Source organism: Elephantulus edwardii, unplaced genomic scaffold (genome assembly GCF_000299155.1).
Source record: "Elephantulus edwardii isolate Elephantulus edwardi_28Jun2011 unplaced genomic scaffold, EleEdw1.0 scaffold00006, whole genome shotgun sequence".
In the NCBI taxonomy this organism is placed as follows: Eukaryota; Metazoa; Chordata; class Mammalia; order Macroscelidea; family Macroscelididae; genus Elephantulus; species Elephantulus edwardii.
Window position 1 is genome coordinate 14,366,903 of NW_006399756.1, and position 21,390 is coordinate 14,388,292.

Sequence of the window (21,390 nt, forward strand, 5' to 3'; positions counted from 1 at the left end):
GGGAGCCTATCAGTGTTTGACAGGAAGAAAAGAATAAAGTCTCATTTACCCTTATTTTTTTTTCTCATGTCCTAAATCAATTTCCAATGGCATCTGTTCTTGGGAAAGGGCAGCAACACAATTTGCTTTCTATAGGACTCTTAGACCTATTGATGAACCCTTCAATCCTATGGGAAGGTCCTGAGGTCCTAGTACCAAAATGGACATAGTGCCTGCTTTGTTGATTATGTCTAATATGTAATGCTGCAGTGTTTGATCTTCTGCAGCAAATTCTTCAAGTCCTCCTCACTTCCAGCAAGCAGAGTTATGTCATCTGCCTAACCTAGATTACTGAAGAGAACTCCTCCAATCCTGATGCTTTATTTTTCTTCCTAGAGTCCAACTTTTCAAGTAATTTTCTCAGCATACAGATTGAATAAGTATAGAGAAAGGATACAACCCTGACACACACTATTTTTCGTTTTAATCAACCATATAGTGTTCCCTTACTCTGTTCGCATGATAGTCTCTTGGACTACTCATAGGTTTTGCATGAGCACAAGTAAGTGTTCTGAGAGTCCCATTCTTCTCAGTGTTAACCATAATTTGTTATTATCCACACCATAAGATGCTTTTGCATAGTCAATAAATCATAAATAGCCATTTTTCTGGTATTCTCTGCTTTCAGAAAGGATCCATCTGACATTAGCAATTATATCCCTGGTGCCACGATTTCTTAAATCAGCTTGACTCTCTATGAACTGTTCTAGCCATTTTTCAATGACCTTCAGCAGTATTTTGCTTGCATGCAATATTAAGAATATGGTTCAATAATTTCCGCATTCTGTTGGATCACCTTTCTTGGAAATGGGAACAAACATGAATTTCTTCCATTTAGTTGGCCAGCCAGCTGTCCTTCAGAGTTCCCAGCACAGACTGGTGAGAACAACCAGGACAAGTTTATATTGAGGCTTAAGAAAATGAAAACAAATCTACAAGAACCAAAATAGAATCTTGAGTCTACCCAACTGAATTTGAAAATCATCTTCATGGCCAACCCTTTAGCAGGTTTTCAGAGACATTTAACCACACAAGAGGAGATGGCTCATCTTTCTCGCATGGAACAGCTGGTGGATTTAAACCACGCGCGTTAGGGCTAACAGGGCAACTTTTACCACTAGACGACCAGTGCTAGATCAGTAGAGAAAATATAAAACCCTAAACTCACTAATGAAGAGTCAATTCCTACTCATGGGAACATGCAGTGAATTTACAAAATAGTAAATTTTCATGGGAAGAGACTGCTCATCTTTTACAAAGTGATGGATTAAACTGACAATCTTTCAGTTAGTATTACAACACGTAACTCACTGTGCTGTAAGGATTTCTAGATGGATGGATAGATAGAGATGGATGGATGGATGGATGGATGGATGGATGGATGGATGGATAGGTATGATTCTATGTATGTATTTGGGTAGATCAATCATCAACTAAATATGACATATGTTAAATAGTGACAAGTGGTGGGAGAAACACAAAACATAGAAGAGGTGTAGAGAATGTGAGTTTAAACAGGGTGATCGGGGAAGACCTCCCGAAGATGGCATTTGATCACCCTCTGGAGCAAGTAAAGCACAAAAACTGTGTGGGAAGAGAATTCCAGAAAAAGATAAGACTGAGGAGGACGGAGCTGGGTGTGGATGAGGAAGCAGGAGGAGGTGGCTGCTGGGGCTGGAGTGGAAGGCACGGAGGGGAGCAGCAGCTGGACAATATACTATCTGTGCTTTCAATAACAAATGATCTCTCTGTAGCAGGAATGGCCTTTCACTTTGTTCAGTCACTTGCCTTTTCAGTTTGTAGCCATATCATTAGGCAGGAAAAGCAACTTTTAGTTTATTTATAGACTTTCAGTGTATTTATTCTTTGACTTTTACTCTGCAATAAAATGAAAGGCCTTTGTCTTTTACTCTGAAATAAGTTGAGAAATCATTGTTGGCCTGTTAGCAGAGAAGCAGGATGGACTGATCAGGCTACTTCTGTGTGGAGGATAGGTTAAAGCAGAGCAAGAGCAGAAGTTGAGGCAAGCTCGGAAGGTATTATCAGAAGGTATTATCATAAGGTAACTCATGGTGGCTGCGATGCTGAACACTGTGACAGTGATATGCCAAACGTGGTAATGGGTACCCATGGTGGACAGTGTTTGGTGGAACTTCCTGACTAAAACAAGCCTGGAAGGAGCAGCGGCATCCACTTCCGAAATGGCTTGCCTCCAGAAATTCAGTGTAAGAACAGTGCTCAGGCCTTTCGTTCACAGGGTCACTATGAGTCGTCTATGACTCGATGGCACCTAACAACAATAACAACGACAACAAAGAGAGAGCTACATTGTCCTAGTGGACAGAAAGTTATGCTACCAAGCTGAAGGTGGGTGATTTTAATCTGGGGCCCTCGGCCCGGGTTCAAATTGTTTTCCTGTCAAACATTCTTCTAGGTGGAATAGCACTTGTCTGTGCATTGCTGTACAGAGGTAACTCGTGGTTGCTGTGATGCTGAACACTGTGACACTGATGTGCCAAACGTGGTAATAGGCACCCATGGTGGACAGTGTTGGCTGGAGCTTCCCGACTAAAACAAGCCTGGAAGCAGAAGCAGCATCCACTTCCGAAATGGCTTGCCTCCGGAAACTCAATGTACGAACAGTGCTCAGGCCTTTAGTTCACAGGGTCGCTATGAGTCGTCTACGACTAGATGGCACCTAACAACAACAACATTAACATAAGGTTAGCCAGGTAAGTGACTGATGACTAATCCCAGGGGAGTAGTAATGGAGGTAGAGAAAAATGGTCAAGCTCTTGATAGATTATCAAAGAGGATACAACTTGCTGATGAATTATAGTGACGTAGGACAGAAAGAAAAGTCACAGACGATGCCAAGGTTTTTGGCTTCAGCACCCGGAAGACTGCAGTTGTCATTAACTGGGTGTAGGAAAACTGCAAGAGATGCAAGCTTTGAGACAGGGATGAAGAACTCAGTTTGGGACATATTAAGTTTGATACGAATTAGGTATCCATAGGCAGATGTCACAAGACTAGAATTCCGTGGACAAGTTTTAGGGATATGAGTTTGGACGTCATTAGCATAAAGATGGTATTTAAAGTCATGAGTACGGACAACAGCATCAAGGATATGACTGCAGATGGGGAAGGGAAGAGATACAAGGACTGAGTCTCAGAGCATTTCATCACTAGAAAACCAGGATGAGGAGGAAGTAACACAGGAGACTGCCAGAAGTGATTAATGAAGGATGAGGAAACCCAGGAGGTAGAGACATGTAGGAAGTCTTGCAAAAGGGCTGCTGGGGTAATCAAGGCTGCTTAGTACTCAAAGTCCAGTCAGATGTGGATGGAGAACTGACCATGCCTCACCGACCTTCATGGTATAAATGGCTTCACACGCAGTGTCAGTAAAACGGCAACGCTGAGACTTGGTGAAAGTGAGCTCACGAAAGATGATGGGGCACGTATTAAAAGCAATTAAGACCACTTTTACATGGATTTTTCAAGATGATATCTGTTTGTGTGCTGATGGAAATGATTATATACAGAGAAGGAAACATAGGAAAAGTGGGGGGGGGAACCTCAAAACCCAAAACCAGACAAAACAGAGTAATTTTGAAATTATCCTTAAGTAGGTGAGAGGTCATGGGGTCTAACATGTAGGCAGGACGTTGGCCTTTGCTTCAAATAAGAATGGCTGACCTCTTGTGAACAGAGAGAAGGCGGGGTGCAGGAGTAAGAACAGACAGATAACTGGATAGATGTGGTTAGGAGCTTCCGGGAAAATCTCTTTGTTCTTATTTTTTTATATTTTTAACTTTTTTATTTAATCTTTATTATTTTTGTGCGTGTGTACCATCAAATTGGATCTGACTGGTACAGGAGGAGATTGTCCCCCCTTCTCCAGGAGAGTACCTGGTGGATTCGAACCGCATACCTCTGGGATTGCAATACAGCTTCTTGCCACCAGAGCTCCCTGTTCTTAATTTTTTTTTTTTTCTTTTACTGAAACAGGAAATAATTTTTCAAGGAGGTGGAGGTTTGAGTAATGAAGAGAATGAAATAGCCTCAGATACTGGGAAATGGAATGGGGGAAAAGGAAGGATGTTTGGGCAATCTAAAGTCCCCTTTAGCTTAACTATACAGGCCATGGTTTTTGCAATCACTTGTTATGCATCAGAGAGCTGGACAATGACTAGGGAGGATAGAAGGAGAATTGACGCCTTTGAGCTGTGGTGCTGGAGAAGAGTATTGAATGTACCCTGGACTGCCAAGAAAACAAACAGATTCATCGTAGAGAGGATTAAACCAGGCTGCTCCTTGGAGGCAAGAATTCTGGGGCTTCGCCTGACATTCTTTGGACATGTTGTAAGGAGAGACAGGTCTTTAGAGAGGGACAACATGCTGGGTAGAGTAGAGGGACAGCGCAGGAGGGGAAGACCCTCTATGAGGTGGATTGATTCAGTGACTGGGTTACTCGGGATGGGTGTGTTGGAGGCAGTGCGATTGGCGCAGGATAGAGCAGGGTTTAGGGCTGTTGTACATAGGGTCGCTATGAGTCGCAAACGACTCGACGGCACATAACAACAACAACCAGGAACTTAAAGTGTGATAGTCGGTATGATGTGCACTTTTCTCCAGGAACAGTCAGTCATACAAATGCAAGCATTAGCGGTGGAGGGTTGGGATTAACCAAGCCCAATTCCACTGTTATTGAGTCAACCTCAACCCCAAGGACAGAGGATAGAGCAGGATGACCTTCAGGGGTTCCCAGGCTGTGAATCATTACAGAAGCAGGCTGCCTGCTCATCTTTCTAGCAGGGAGCAACCGGCGACTTGAACCACTGACCTTTTCCTTAACAACTTAATGCCTTAACCGTAGCACCACCACAAGTTCTTGGGTTCAATCAAAGCCTTTTAACCCAAGCTCTTTCCGTTTAATCAGGCACATCAAGAGTGGCAGGGGAGTCTAGCGTACACGCAAAGAAGTGCTTAGTGACTGAACACAGGACTTAAAAAGTAAGGAGAGACGACAAGCAATTTTTAAAATATATAATTACATATAGTTTATATGATAAGTCTATTCTATAGCACAGATACATCCATTATGATGTTGTTGTTATGTGCCGTCGAGTCGCTTGCGACTCATAGCGACCCCATGTACAACAGCCCTAAACCCATCCATTATACGGTTCTAAAATCAACCTCTGTGCTAAAGAAATAACCTAAAAAGCCAGAACATAGGAAGAAGAAAGTGCCATCAGGGTTGGAAGAAGATCCATCAATAACCTGCAATATGCAGATAACAAAACCTTGCTGACCGGAAGTGAAGAGGACATGAAGCACTTACCGAGGAAATAGCTTGCAGTACAAATTCAACTAAAGAAAACAAAACTCATTACAACTGGAACAGTCAGCAACATCAGAATAAATGGAGAAAAGATTGAAAGATGCCAAGGATTTCATCTCACAGGGCTCTCCGATCAACACCCCGAGAAGCAGCAGTCAAGGACTCACACAGCACGTTGCACTGGCAAACGTGCTCCAGAGGACCTGTGGTAAGCGTTAAAGAGCAAATGTGCCTGCTGACAGTGCGCCCGACTCAAGCCATGGGATTTTCACTTACATGCTGGTGGCCCAGTGGGTAAGGAAGTGGGCTGGAAAGCTGAAGGCAGGCGGTTCAAATTCACCAGCTGTTTGTTCCACAAGAGGAAGAAGGATGCAAACCCATGTTTATCATGGCTTTGTTCACAGTAGCAAGGAGTTGGAAACAACCTAAGTGCCTATCAACAAACGAATGGATAGAGAAGCTGTGGTATATTCACACAATGGAATACTATGCTGCATTGAAAAACAAGGAATTCGTGCAATATTATTCAAAATAGGTGACCTGGAGGACATTATGCTGAGTGAAGTATCTCAGTCACAAAAGGACACCACATGGTGCCACTCTTGTAAAACAGGACTGACATCGGGGTTGGGGGGGACACTGAGAAAGATGGTTTCGATAATGTATACTGCATTGAAACAGATGCGGGAGAAACCTGTTTAAGAGGGATATGTGATTAGGTATTTTTGTCATGACAGGAGTCCAGAGCGAAGGCTGCATAGTGGAGTGGACCTGGGGGGAGGGATTGTCAAACAATGAAAGAATTTTTCTTTTACTTTTCCAAGAGGGAAGTGTACTGGGGGTGGGGAGGAGAGAAAAGTGCAACAGTGAATGAACGGAAATAAAAAAAAAAAAGAGGAAGAAGGGCAATCTCCTCTCATGTCCCTTGAAAACCCACTGCAGCAATAGGTTGTTGAGACTGTAGGTGTGTGAAAGTCTGAATAAGGAAGACTGAAGAAGAACTGATGGTCTTAAACTCCAGTATTCATAAAGAACATTGCGTATACCAAGGCATAAAAGAACAAAGAAATCTGTCTTGGAAGGCATAGTGGGTCTTAGGAGCAAGGTCTTAGGAGCAAGGAGCAAGGAGCTTGGAACATGCTATCAGAGGAGTCATTCCCTGAAGGAAAACATGACGCTGGACAAAGCAGAGGGGCAGTGACCCTCGGTGAGATGGATCAACACAGACTACACACAACAAAAGGCTCACATACTGCAGCAGTTTTGCGCAGAACAGATTCTGACAGGGCTGCAATCTGTTGTATATAATAAGATCGCTACAAATTGGAGCTGACTCAGTGACCTAATAGCAGCAGCAACAACAACAACTTCTTTAAAGTTAAACACATAGCCATGCACCAGAACCAGGATCCAAACCCAAGTAGAGGCAAGATTCAAACCACTGATAGAACTAAAGGTAAGAATCTATATAGGTACTATATATGTCAACCACTACAGCATATTTTAAGGAGCTCTGGTGGCCTAGTGGTAAGAAGCTGCACTGCTAACCTGAAGGCACAGAGTTCAAATCCACCTGCTGCTCCAATAAAAGAACGATGAATCATCTCCGTCCCTGCAATTTACTGCCTCTGCAAACCCTTGGGAGGGTCAGCTCTGAGTCGGCCCTAACTCACTAGTACTCAACACCACTCCCACCACCGTACTTAAGAGGCTACCTACAAAACCTCTTTCAACACTAGTATTTGTTCATTCCATTAGATTTTTTAAAATTAAATTTTGTCCTTATAGGTATAATATCAAACCAAAGCCGTAGAAGCAGACAAAAGAAACAACTATATATAATAATACATACATTATATAGAATGGGTTCACAGTATAAAGAGCTCAAGTGATTTAATATTAAATAAGTGTAAGGTTCCTCTGAAAAAGTGTAAGCAAAATGGAAGAAAGTAACATGGAAGTCTTAACACCATTCATTCATTCAAACACTTACGGAGCATCTATCATGAATTAGGTACTGAAATAGGGAATATGCGAATATGTCCTCATTTGCTGCTGCATCCCAAGTATGAGTGAAGAAACTGAGAGTTTAATGGATAAGTTATTTGTCCAATACCATAGGCTAGTGTGTGGACAAACCGGAAGCCCACAAATCTGTCCAGTGATTTCTGCATGGTGGCAAGTCAATGCTTCTCGTTTGCTTAGAAAATTCAGTCAATATGAAGAAAACGACAAAATTTCCTAGATAAGATGCTGACAATTATATTGAATTACAAGCAGAGATTATACTACAAATATATCTAAATAAATACAGGACGTTTCTCTAGACTGAAATGAATAATTACTAAAGAATAAAGCAAACACTAATTACATTTGGATGTGAAGATGGCCCTTATTTTTATAAAAATTCTATGTCTTACCTCTTGATGTGCCAAAGAAGAAGAGTGTCACAATCCAAATTCCAAACATCTAAGTTAATTATTAAAAGAATAAGTAAAAACCACACAAAAATCTTCTGTAGAAGTCTGCTTGTAAAGTTACTTCACCTACAAAATACTAGGGAATTTTCTGCAAAATGACACCACCAGGCAAACAAATTCAAGGTTCTCGAGACCATGTAGTTCACTGCACCTTTAATTTTTGAGCCCTATGATATAAAAGGGCCTCAACGTCTGGTTTTGTATTAAAGAATGTAATTAGCTGGGTGTGCCCTACCTACATCACTGGCTGGTGACTAAACTTCTGAGGGCTTGCTGTTTCCTCATTAGTAGTATTTTGGTTAGACATAAACAAAGTCATTCTAGAAAGTTATTTAAAGGTTTCAAAATTCTAGATCATAAACATTGAAAAGGTAATTTTTCCAGATCAGGATAAGATGTTTTCAGGACCCTTTCCCTAACATTTCCCCATGTACACATTCACTTAATAAATCCACCTGCTGAAATATGTGATGAGTTAAATAATTGTGTGGCACTATCACATAGCAGTTACGATCACTGACTCTGAAGTCTGACCCTCTAGACTCTTCTCCTTTCTACCAGCATGGCCACAGACTATTAAGTAAGTTTCAATGTTTTTCTTCACCGTGAAATGGGAATAATTATAGATACACTGATGTGATTAAATTATTTATTATATGCACAATACTTGGTACACAAGTACCATATCGAGTGCTAATTTTTTATTACTGTCATTTTAAACTAAATTCATGTTTATGAGGCAGCCTGGTGGGGCCATGAATACACAGCTGCTAACCCAAAGGTCAGTAATTCAAATCCACAGCTGATCCAGAGGAGAAAAATGGACAATCTCTTCTCTTAAAGATTTATAGTCTGAGAAATTTAATAGGAGATCAGACTTGACTTGATGGTAATGGGTGGACTGAAGTTTATTTATATGGACAAATTTATGTTCACATATAGGTAAATGAGCATTATATAACTGTACAGAGGCTTCCTGATAGAAACTGTACCCAAACATTGCCATCAAGTAGAGTCTAACTAGTAACGTCATCTGTAGGGAGTTGAAATGCAAATCCAATTGGCTGTGCTTCTCTGGAGGCTCCAATCCACAGGGGACCTTGAGGGAGAAAGATGGGTAATTTCCTCCCATACAATTTACAGCCTAGGAAACCCAGCAGAGGATCCGCTATGAGTAGATTTCAACTTGACAGCAATGAGTTTGAGGTTCTTAAAGAAAGACAGAGGAGACCTCACCCACAGAGTTTCCAAAGATGTATATCTTTATAGAAACTTCTGGCCACATCTTTTTTCCAGAAGAGCTACTGGTGGTTCTTTTTGTTTAAACTTTTTGTAAAAATTGCTGGCGTCTTGTTATCAGCTTAACTGCTGCACCATCAGGGTTCCTGTTCTACTTCGGTGTGTTCAAACTTGGTTTTGTGTTGTTGGGTTTTTCTTCTTATTCATTAAGTCATTAGGAAGCAATCCGAGCTACAGATATCTCATATTATTTTAGTTTTTCAATGCTCATAGAAAAGAGCTAGAAAGATTATGTGGATTTTCTTAATTTCCCCCCTACTCTCAAAATAACTGCATTAAAACTTGAACATACTTATGAGCTACTCGGTCTTTTCAAACAAAGAAGAAATTATGAACGAGAGTTGTTATGAGTCATGAGCACTTTGTGTGGTTAGAAAATTCCTGGCACTGGTAGCTCATGCTGGAACACAGGCCTGCCGTAAATAAAGGATAGAACCAATTGGCACCCTGCGTGGGGAACAGGACAAGAGCAGCACCCACCACCCGGTCAGTAGACAAAAGACACATTCTAACACTTCACCAGTGACTGGTTTTCCCAAGGGAACTCTGGTGGCTTAGTGGTAAGGAGTTGTGTTCCAAATCCAAAGGCTTACAGTTCAATTCTACCAGTTACTCCCTAGGAAAAATAGAGACAATCTCTTCTCTTGCAGTTTAAACTGCTGGAGGGTCAGCTATGGGTTGGTCCTAACTCGAGGGTACATAATAACAGCGATAATACTGTATATGACTGAAAATGCTGATTATTGACATGATACGTCACTTGGGAATTGATATTGGTGTGTACCATAGAGTTGCAACTAACACCTAACCAAGAGCCTACCCTCCAGCGGGTTTTCAGAGGCAGTAAATCACATGAGAGGAGGCTGCTCATTCTCCTGCAGAGAAGCTGACGGATTCAAACCACATACCTTTGGGTTGTCAGTGCAGCTCTTTATCTAGGCCACTAGAGCTCCCCAAGTAATAAATCCATCAACAGGATACTGTCAGAAGTTTACATCTTATTCATGTCTGTATCTCGTGTGACGCGTCTGATGCCTGAGCCTCAAACAAACAACGCAAACCCATTACCACTGACTCCACTCTGACTTCTAGTGGGTCCTCTAGGACAGAGTAAACTGCCCCGGTGCATTTTTCTGATATTCTCTGCTTTCAGCCAGGATCAATTGGACATCATCAGTGATACCCCTGGTGCCACTGCCTGTTCTAAACCCAGCCTGTGACAGTTCTCTACTGTTCTAGCAGCTTTGGGATGATCTTGAGCAGTATTTTGCTTGAATGTACTATTAATGATATCGTTCAATGATTTCCACATTCTGTTGGTTCACCCTTTCTTGGGAATGGGAGCAAATAGGGATTTCTTCCAGTCAGTTGGCCAAGCAGCCCATCTCCAAATTTCCTGGCAGTGAGTGGTAAGCATACCCAGGGCTGCATATGTCAACTGGTGTTCCATCGATTCCTGTGTTTGCCAGTGCCTTTACTGTAGCTTGAACTTCTTCCTTCATTGCCATTAGTTCTTATTCATATAGTAATTCTGGAAATCATCCAGTGCCAACCAATTCTTTTTAGTACAGTGACTCTGTGTATTCCTTCCATGCTTTGATGCTTCTTGGATCATTCAAGATTCTTCCCACAGCATTTCCCAGTATTGCAACTTGAGGCTTGGGGTTTTTTTCCTTTTCTTTTTCAGTTCTTTCATAATGATTATTATGTGCAGGCCATTAGTCTAGGTGCCAGAAATAAATCAATGAACAAAACAGAAAAGAAATACCTTGACTTTTGAATATTATATTATAACGAAGGAGGCAGCCAATAAATACAGTAAAGAAGTAAGTTATATAGGGTATGTGGAAACATGATGGTCTGGAAACAAAATTAGATAAATTGTTAAAGGGATTAGGTAAGCTGGGATTTGATGGGGCAAGAGGGTTGGCTGTATTAACATTATAATACCTCAGCATTACTTTAGGAGTTCCAACAAGGTTCCATTTGAGAAGGTGACACTTTAGCAAGGAATTAAGCCACTGACTCTGACTTTCAGGTAGAGGCAAAGTTAAGGCCATGCCCTGGGGCTGTGGTTCACCTGTTTCTTGAAGGACAATGGGTTGGACACAGGGAGAGAGTGGGAAGAAGAGCAGAGGATGGAGTCATTGAGGCTCTTGGAGGCTAGAGTAGGTCAGATCTTGGAGGCCATCATAATGACTCCAGCTTCCTCTCTCACAGGAAACAGGAGTTTGGATGGATCTGAGCAGAGAATTTTCATGTCTGACTTCACTGTTAACAGGGTTATTCTGACTACTGTTATCAAGGAACTAAAGAAGGACAAAGGTTTACAAGCAGAGGGGTTTGCAGTAATCTAGGTGAGATATAATGGTGTTTTGAGCCAATAGAGTAGCAGTAGAGGGGACAAGAAGAAAACTGATTTAGGATATAGAATGAAAACATAGCCAACAGGGTTTCTTTGATTATTATCTTTAACCAAGAATATAACTTGGTTGTATTCTTTAACTTAGCAGTCGGAAAGCTCAATGATACAGTAAAGACTTAGCAGCGGTCGAAAACTTGATTTATCATCTTTCCTTTTTTACCCTCAGACCATACCTTTTCTTTACTGAGTATCTATAGAAGAATTCATATGATGTTTGAGGGAATAAGATTAACTTGTTGTTGCTGTTGTTGTTATGTGCCGTCGAGTCACCTGTGACTCATAGCGACCCTATGTACAACAGCCCTAAACTCCGCTCTGTCCTGTGCCAATCGCACTGTCTCTGACATTCCCATCCCAATTATCCCAGTCACTGAATCAATCCACCTCATAGAGGGCCTTCCTCTCCTGCACTGTCCCTCCACCCTCCCAAGCATGATGTCCTTCTCCAAGGACCAGTCTCTCCTTACAACTTGTCCAAAGTATGTTAGACTGAGCCTCAGAATCCTTGCCTCCAAGGAGCCTCCTGGTTTAACCCTTTTCAGAATGAATCTGTTTGTTTTCCTAGCAGTCCATGGTACTCTCAATACTCTTCTCCAGCACCACAGCTCAAAGGCATCAATTCCAACTCTCTGATGCATAACAAGTGATTGCAAAGACCATGGCCTCTATCAGACACACCTTAGTCTCCAAAGGGACACCATTGCTCTTCAGTACTTTGGAGAGGTCCCTAACAGCAGACTTTCCCATGGAAATATGCCTTTTAATTTCCTGGCTACTGGTGCCAAGAGTGTTGACTGTGGAGCCAAGCAAACTAAAGCTGTGAACAATCTCAACCTCTTCACCATCCATCCTGATGCTGCCAATTACTTAGTGAACTTATTTAGCTTAATTGACTTAAGGTATGTAATTCCAACACCCCCCCACCCCCGGCTCCCCACAAGTTGTTTTGAAATGTGCTTGTAAAATAGACCCTAGCTCTAATATCTGTTTTTCTCTAGTAAGGCCTTATCTGTATGAACATTTTGTAGCAATGTATCCCTTGTATAAGGACATAAAACGAGCATCTTTTGCAGAAGTATAACCTCTATTGAGGAAGTATTGTGATGAACTATTACCTTGTGACCTATAGACTATAATTAGATGATCAACACATATTTACTAAATTGTACAGCATACAATCAAGAGGTTCTCAGGCATGCCCCAACCAACTTTAAACCACAAAGGCCTGCCCACCAGGTCCTATCCACCATAAACACACACATAATACCAATAAAATGAATTAAAATTTCAAGTTGTTCTAGAAGGCTACTTCATGCTTCTAAGTAGCTCACTTTTCAGAATAGTAATTTGCTACATTAGAATGATGTCTATTAAACTTATAGTGAGAAATTAATTTTTTAGTTCTTTCATATTCTGAAAAGTAACCAGAGTGAGAGAATGTAGAAAAAATAATGCCATGGAAGAAACAGAGATATTGGGAGGACTTAAACCTGAGTCTAGGATTGGCAATGGAACAAGGCTATACTCCGATACACATGGGCCGGCCGTAATTGCAATTACTTCAACAATAACTGGTTTAGAACTGGAAATCACGTGTGGAATTTCAAAACATTTATCTAAGGCCTAACATTTAGAAACAGGTGCTCACAGAGGGAATACAGCGTGTGGATTTTAGCGTCAAGTCTTTGGAATTGGCTCAGAGTTCACAGTCTGGTAGAGCCCCTGCAGCTGTGTGATGCTTAGCAATTTACTTAACTTCTCTGAGTCTTGGTTTTCTCACCCGTGAAGCAAGGATGCTACGGAGCATGGAGAATTAGCATGAAGACAAAATGAGATCACGCTCATAAAGAGCTTAACCCAGAACCAGGCATACTGCACTCAATAAACAGAAGCTATAATTATTATTCTTAGTACAATTCACTCTCTTGTTATATGTGGAGTGACGCCCAATGAGCAGCGCTCAGAGTGGTTAGGTTTTTCTTACCAATGATCCCAGGAGGAAGGGAGAAGGGAAAGGAATAGGGCCCAGTGGTAAGTCTTCTGTGGGAACATAATGGCAGTAGAGAAGTCTGCAGGGGAACAGTGCACTTAATTATGAGGTCCTTAAGGAGTCATAGAGCCAACAGAAATTAACCACAGGGAGAGACAGTCCCAGAAGGCAGGCCTATTAGGAAGCCTGATAAGGCAATTAGAAATAGGTGATGAATGGTATTAATTGCTGTGAAGGGATTTCAGGAAGAGCAACAGGAAAAGTTTGCTCAAGGACAGGAAACGAGATGACTTATAGGTAAGAGGGCAGTGGGAGGGGATGACTATTTGCTTCAGTGTGGATTAAACCTGTTCCCACGAACTTCTTGTTTCATGATCAACCGCATTCCTAACTTCGGTTGTAGTTCTGACATATTCTTCTGCCCATCACAAGGAAAATCAGAGCCAAAGTGGATTAGCATGAACCCAGGCAAACTGTTTTCAAAACTCAACTCCAGAAAAGAATTTACTGTAGTGTTTCAGGGTTCTCATAGTAAAGTATTTTCAAGGCCCTGAAAAGGACCTTACCTGTGTTTTACCTTGCGAAGATACTGAAGATTCTTAAGTCTCTTTCTGTCTGGCCTCCCTCCGATCCACTTCCTCTCATCACGGTGATGCTGGAATACTTGCAGGTGTTTCTCATTTCAATTCTTCTTTCCTTTGTGCCCACATTTGGGCAAGCTGATAAAAAAAAAAAAGGCACTCCTTCCTTTGTCTCCAGACACAGGTTCATATCAAGGCAGCCTCTACCTGGAAAATAAAAAGCCCACCCAGTTTCCTTTTCCTGCTTTCTGAAGCCAATCTGCCAATATGAGAAGCCTTTCCTGCTCTCAGAAAACCTTCTTATGTGTGATAAACATTTCATACCCTCTGAGTATCATTTTAAGTAGATGTCCTTGTATGCAAAAAATAATGGCCAGAACACATTTAATTCAAACAATAACTCACTCCAACTTTTCAGTAAACTTTTAAAATCACAACTAAAATAAGAAATTTTAAAAAACAACAACAACCAAACAAACATCTAGAGACTCATGCTTTAGAGTACTTGGAAGGGTGGAGGGACAGTGCAGGAGAGGTAGACCCTGGATGAGATGGATTGACATACTAACTGGGATAATGGGAGTATGTGTGTTGGAGTCAGTGAGACTGGCCCAGGATAGGGCAGAGTTCAGAGATACTGTATTTAAGAGTCACTATAAGTCGAAGGTGACTGGGTAGCGCATAACAACAACAACAATGTACTTATCACTAATAGGGATCTGATATTCAGTGATGGAAGAATGTTGTCATGGATTGAACTGTTGTATGTGCCACTGTCCAGTCAGAAGTGAATTATAGCTGACTCCCCAGTGAGTTCTCAGAGGCAGTAAATCATATGGGAGGAGAGTGCCGCCCATGCTTCTCTTGCAAAGTACCTAATGGATTCAAACTGCATGCCTTTGGGATTGCAGTGCAGCTTCTTACTACTATGCCATGAGTGCTCCCAAAATCCATGTATTAAAATATACATGGATATAATGGTCTCCCATGATCTGATAAGGCAAGCAGTTTTAAGAGGATTAGCAGTGATCTGTAGTAAGTAATCCCATCACAGCCCTGGATCAACAAAAGCAGAATATTCCTGGAGTGTAGACTGTAATACTCTGTGTCCTAGGAGATAAAAGGAGAGAGAAAGGCTGCAAAAGGCAGACCTCAGTATCACTGAGAAAGAATCGCCAGGAGCGGAGCACAAATGTTTGGGGAGCTCCTTGACATGAGAAGACCAAGGAATATGGAGGTCTCCAAGGAATATCCGATCTCAAATGCTGAAGGCAAAGGGACGTTTCCTCTGAAATCCACAGGGAGGAAATTCTCTTCTAGAATCGGCATCCCAAACTTGAACTTCTAGATTTATAAATTATAAGAGATGACATTTCTGTTTGTTAAAGCCAGCACTCATGGTATATCTGTTATAGGAGAACTCAATAACCAAGACAAATGAGTTTTCACTATTGACTATACTTTTTAGATCTTAGGTAAATGTTCTTCACAAATCTGGCCCTCTATCCTCAAAGCCACAAGCGACTCCATCTAAACATCTCAAATATTTGTAGGTTATGTCACTGATCATGTTTGATAGGAGCACTGTTGAGAGATTGAGTAGTGGAAGCACTTAGATAAGAAAATAGACCAATAAATTGATTTAAAATGCTTCTTCAGGTAGCATGAAACAAATATATTTTTGCATAGTAAAGTATGATTTTTCAGCAATGCCCTGCATTCATTTTTTTGTTACTCTTATCATTCCAATTTGAAATTTCAGAAGTATTCATTTCAGCAGGTGTACATAGTAAGAAACATTTGACAATAATAAATAATAAATGTTGTTGTGTACAATTGAGTGAGAGCCAACCCACAGCTGACCCTCTGGTGGGTTTTCAGAGGCAGCTAATCACACAGGATTGTCCATCCTTCTCCCATGGAGCAGCTGATGGACATGAAACATGTGCCTTCTGGATTGTGGTGCAGCTTCTTGCCACTACATTTATTATATACCTATTTTTCTAATCAAACATTCTTCTAAGTGGTATAGCACTGGTCTGTCCATTTGCTGTACAGAGGTAATCTCATGGCTGCTGTGATGCCAAACACTGTGACACTGATGAGTCAAATGCGAGAGTGATTACCCATGGCAGACAGTGTTTGGTGGAGCTCCCCAATTAAAATAAGCTTGGAAGCAGGAGTGATATCCACTTCCAAAATAGCTTGCCTCCAGAAACTCTATGAACTTGGAAAAGCGGATGAAAGTTATACAAGTGCTCAGGTCTCTAGTTCATAGGGTCACTATGAGTCGTCTACGACTTGATGGCACTTAACAACAACAGTACAAGTGTAAAGTGTGGGGTTTGGTTTTTTGTTTGTTTGTTTTTGAAAGACAGATTTTTAATACTAGAACTATGAACAGGTAAGGTACTGTGTTTCCAATTCAGAAGTACCCAGTTCAAACCTAACAGATGGTTTGTGAGGAAAAGATGAGCAATTTTCTCAATTTACTGCCTCTGAAAACCTAATGGAGGTTCAGCTATGAGTCAGTTCCAACTTAACAGCAAATAATAACACAACTATATGCACATAAATTGGACTTCATCATTACCTAATGTTATTCTGTTGATATTTATTCATTATGTTGTTGTTTATTGTTAAGAATGGCTTTCCTAGCCAATGAGTTTGACTTTGCCACACGGAAGAGTGGGAACATGTGAATAAGGGGTGTTAGCTTATCCTCTTGTGGACGGGCTAGTCTCACAATTAAGCTGAGTAGATCCAGCAGCAGAATCTGAGACTCTCACCACCAGCAAAGAAGCAGCAAGAGAATGCAGTGCATTCTCAATGGCTAGATATTCTTATGCTGACCAGACCAGGGCCACCAGGAGCAGTGGCCGTAGGAGCCAGAAGCCGGGAACCAGAGACACGACATGAGATGGAGCTGACCTTAGGATGGCAACACCACTGAACTGGAGCTAAGAACCTTTTGCTCAAGTTTGTTGGAGGGCTGGGATGAGGGGTGGATTGAGGGAAGGAAGAGCCATAATTGGTAGGACCAAGAGCTTTGGTTGTCTAGAAGTTAGAAGCTGTGCTGTAATCTCACAGGCACATGATTCTAATTTACCACCTGCTTCACGGGAGAAGGATGAGTAATCTCCTCTGTGACTTCCTGCCTCTGAAAACCTGCTAGAGGATCACCTATGAGTCGCTTCTGACTGTTGTTGTTGTGTACTGTAGAGTCAGAACCGACCCATAGCTTATCCTCCAGTGGGTTTTCAGAGGGCAGTTAATCACACAGGAGGAGACGGCCCATCCTTCTCACACAGAGCAGCTGGTGGTCTCTAACCATGTGCCTTTGGGATTGCAGTGCAGCTTCTTGCCACTAGGCCACCAGAGCTTGGACTTCTTGTTGTTAAATGCCATCGAGTTGCAGGCAACTCATAGCAACCCTATGCACAAAAGTCCTAGACACCTCCTGTATAACTTTCGTTCTTTCTCTAGGTTCACAGGGTTTCCAGAGGTGAGCTATTGTGGAAGTAGATGCCACTCCTGCTTCTAAGCTTGTTTTAATTGGGGAGCTTCACCAAACATTGTCCATCATTGGTAACCATTCTCACATTTGAATCATCAGTGTCACAGTGTTCTGCTTCACAGCAACACAAGTTACCTCTGTACAGCAAGTGGACACACCAGGGTTACACAACCTAGAAGAATGTTTCAGCAAAAACAACTATAGGCAGGCCTGAGGGCCACGAAGTAGAGTCACCCACCTTTGGTTCGAGAGCATGGCTTTCTGTCCATTAGGGCCAACTGCTTGTGCTCTCTCTCGTGCGTTCTCTCTCTCTCTCTCTCTCTGCTGTTGTTGTTGGTGTTAAGTGCTGTCAAGTCGCAGGTGACTCATAGTGACCCTATGAACAAAAGTCCTGGACATCTCCTGTATAACTTTCGTCTTTTCTCCAGGTTCATAGGGTTTTCAGAGGCAAGCTATTGTGGAAGTGGATGCCACTCCTGCTTTCAAGCTTGTTTTAATCGGGGAGCTTCACTAAACACTGTTCATCACTGGTAACCATGATCACATTTGACTCATCAGTGTCACAGTGTTCAGCTTCCCAGCAACCACGAGTTACCTCTGTATAGCAAATGGACATACCAGGATTACACAACCTAGAAGAATGTTTCACCAAAAACAATTAAAGGCAGGGCCTTGGACTAGGAGGTAGTAAAAAACACCAAGAGGCAGAAGGCTGAGATACCTGTAAGCACATTTCAGAAGCTGTCCTGAATGACTGTATTCTGTTACTATCCTGAATTATAGTCTTTTGACTTCTCTAATAAGGTTCTGTGTGGTCTGTGCATTAATGCAACAGATTTTAAACCCAGTAAAGCAGTAAGATTGTTGTTGGGAAGAATAGAAAGAGGTACAGGAGTGTAGGGTGTATGTCTGACCTTATGGGAATTTGTTTTGTACTGTTGATGTTGTTGACAGAGACAGTGCCCCTTTGTGGTGTTGGTAAAGATATGGGCACCTCCACCTGGTCCTTGCTCCTTTAAAATTAATTATACTTGAAAATTTACTATTCAAGTATAGTTTTAATATTTTAGGAAACTGTTTTGAAAAGAAATAATTTTCAGTGTTAAATTATTTCTCAATCTTTGGGTTACTACTGTCAATAGATGCATATTGTTAAAAAATGATTATAACAATCTAGTGATCTTGTTGGACTGAAAGCAAAGAAAAGAAATTATATATAATGTACATATATGAGAATACATTATATGCATTATAGAAACTTTATTTTACTGTATATGCAGACATTCTCAATCAAACAAGGAGATAATTAAGACCAATAAAAATGAAATACAGTTGTTCTGATAATTTACTGACTTTGTCATATAAAGCTTTACTCATCAATGTTTTTATTTTGTTGTTGTTAAGGTATATATATGTCAAAACAAAGTACTCTTCTTATAGGCCCCAGAGATTTAGGGGACATGGTGACACTAAATTTAGTTTGAGATATTTATATATCTCTCAGTATAAATGACTAAAATGAAAACATTTTGGGTTAAATGACTAATTCCATATACCCCAAATGTTCACAGTGCCCTTTAAAAAATTAAACACCATTACCAAAGAGTATATTTACATGTATACATGAAAACACAATTATATAAAAATATCCTAAACTATTAAAAGTACATAAATGTATAATGCCAAGGATGTGAGCAGTCATGATCCAAATTCTTTTCTATGTAGTCTCATAATTCTGTCAATATCATAGATATCATAGTGTGTATTTTATCACTCAATAGTACAACATGTGTTTTGCAATACCAGTTTAGTAGGTACCTCATATCCTATCACGCAAATATAATATTGTTTGTCTAACCACTCTTATTGTAAAATAGAGAATGTATCCTTTTTTTTCAGTATTATAAATAGTTTGGCAGAGATTATTTTTGCACATAAGGCTGTTTTCCGCGTTTAGTGTTATTTCCTTTTGATGGATTCCAAGAAGTGGAATGACTGGTTGAAAAACTCTTAATGCTTTTGATTAATTTCATGCCTGGCTTTCTGTTGCACATTTACATGAGTCAGCACCATCGAAGCATCTCTCTCTCTACTGTGTTCAAGCCAATTGGTGAGTTCCCAACACTCCAGGCATTCAGAATAAATTGTGATCTCTTCCCCCCTCCTTTCATATATTATGCTGAGATAAATGTGTAACCAAACATCCGTGTTTTGCTTTCTATTCTGGCATGGTTGAACTGAGTCCAACTCAAAGCTACTGTAGGAAGAATGGATCAGAATCTTGCCCAATCTTACGCCATCATCATCTCCAATATAACTGAGGCTACTGATAGAGCCAATTATACAGTCACTATGTCAATTCACCTTGTGGAGGATATTCTCTCTTCTGATGACTCTCTTCCTTTCCAAGCATGATGCTTTTCCACAAGGACTGGCCCCTCAAAGTATGTGAGACCAAGCTTCACCCTCTTTGCCTCTAAGTGGCACACTGATTGCACTTCTTCCAAGAAACATTGTTCTTTTGGCGATCCATGGCATCACTCAGCGGCATTGATCCTTCTTCTGTCATCCTATTTACTATTCAACTTTCAGATGCCTATACCAAGTAACTGGAAAAGGCCATAGCTTGGATTAAATGCACCTTAGTCTCTAAACTGACACTATTTCTCTTTAGCGCTCTGGAGAAGTCCGCAACAGCAGATTTTCCCAATGCAGTGTATCCTTTGATTTCTGGTACCAAGGGTATTGATTGTGGATCCAAGGAAGATGAAATCCTTGTATACTCATATGTAATGAGACAGATAGTAGTAAGCCTATATTAGTCAACTCTTAATAAATTCTATCTTTAGTCAATCCTATGCTAAAGACTTTATGAGGGCTACTTCCTTTCACCATCACAGTAGCTCCAAGAGGTAATATAGCAGATAATGCTAATAACCCCAACTCTATTAGTAGCATGACCCTAGGTTTCATTTTACACATTATCTCTGATAGAGATTCATATTGCAGTCTCCTTTGTAGCTACATGTAGGCATGGAACTAAGAGGTGGTTGGCTAATAGTAATAGTAGAAATTTTAGATGAGAATTCTGTAAAACCTTAAAAACAAAAGACATGGTAGGTATGTCAGAGACAGTGAGATTGTCCCCAGGATAGAGAAGGGTTTAGGGCTCTAAACATGAGGTCACTATGAGTCGCAGTCAATTTGACAGCATGTAACAACAAGGTATATTCAATGTTCTTCACCAACACAATTCAAAGGCATTCAATTCTTTTCCAGTCCTCCTTATTTGTTGTCTTTTACAAGCATATGTTGTTGTTATTGTTAGGTGCCATCGAGTCAAGCACAACTCATAGCAACTCTATGAACAACAGATCTGAACCCTGGCCTATCCTAACATTACAATCTCTGACACACTCGAGATCATTGCTGCAGTCACTGTTCAATCAACTCACTTGATTGTAGGTCTTCCTCTCCTTCACTGTCCCTCCACCTTTCTAAGCCTCATGTCCCTCTCCAAGGAATAGCCTCTCCTAGCAGCATGCCCAAAGTATGTGAGACGAAGCTTCGCCATCATTGTCTCCAAAGATCACTCTGGCTGCATCTTCTCCAAGACATATCTGTTTATTTTTTCGACAGTCCATGGGATATTTAGTACTCTCCTCCAACACCACAGTTCAAAGGCATCATGTTTTCTTCTGCCATCCTT

At 41.0% G+C, this 21,390-nt stretch overlaps 1 protein-coding gene across 1 annotated transcript in view; it reads right to left on the reverse strand.

Moving 5' to 3' along the window:
• PNLIPRP3 (pancreatic lipase-related protein 3) overlaps positions 1-7,563 on the reverse strand; it is a 48,811-nt gene extending 41,248 nt beyond the window's left edge. The window contains exon 1 of the mRNA XM_006880157.1: positions 7,506-7,563. Within this exon, the coding sequence (XP_006880219.1) occupies positions 7,506-7,563 (58 nt within the window). The remainder of the gene's footprint in view (positions 1-7,505) is intronic.
• Positions 7,564-21,390: the final 13,827 nt, after the last annotated feature.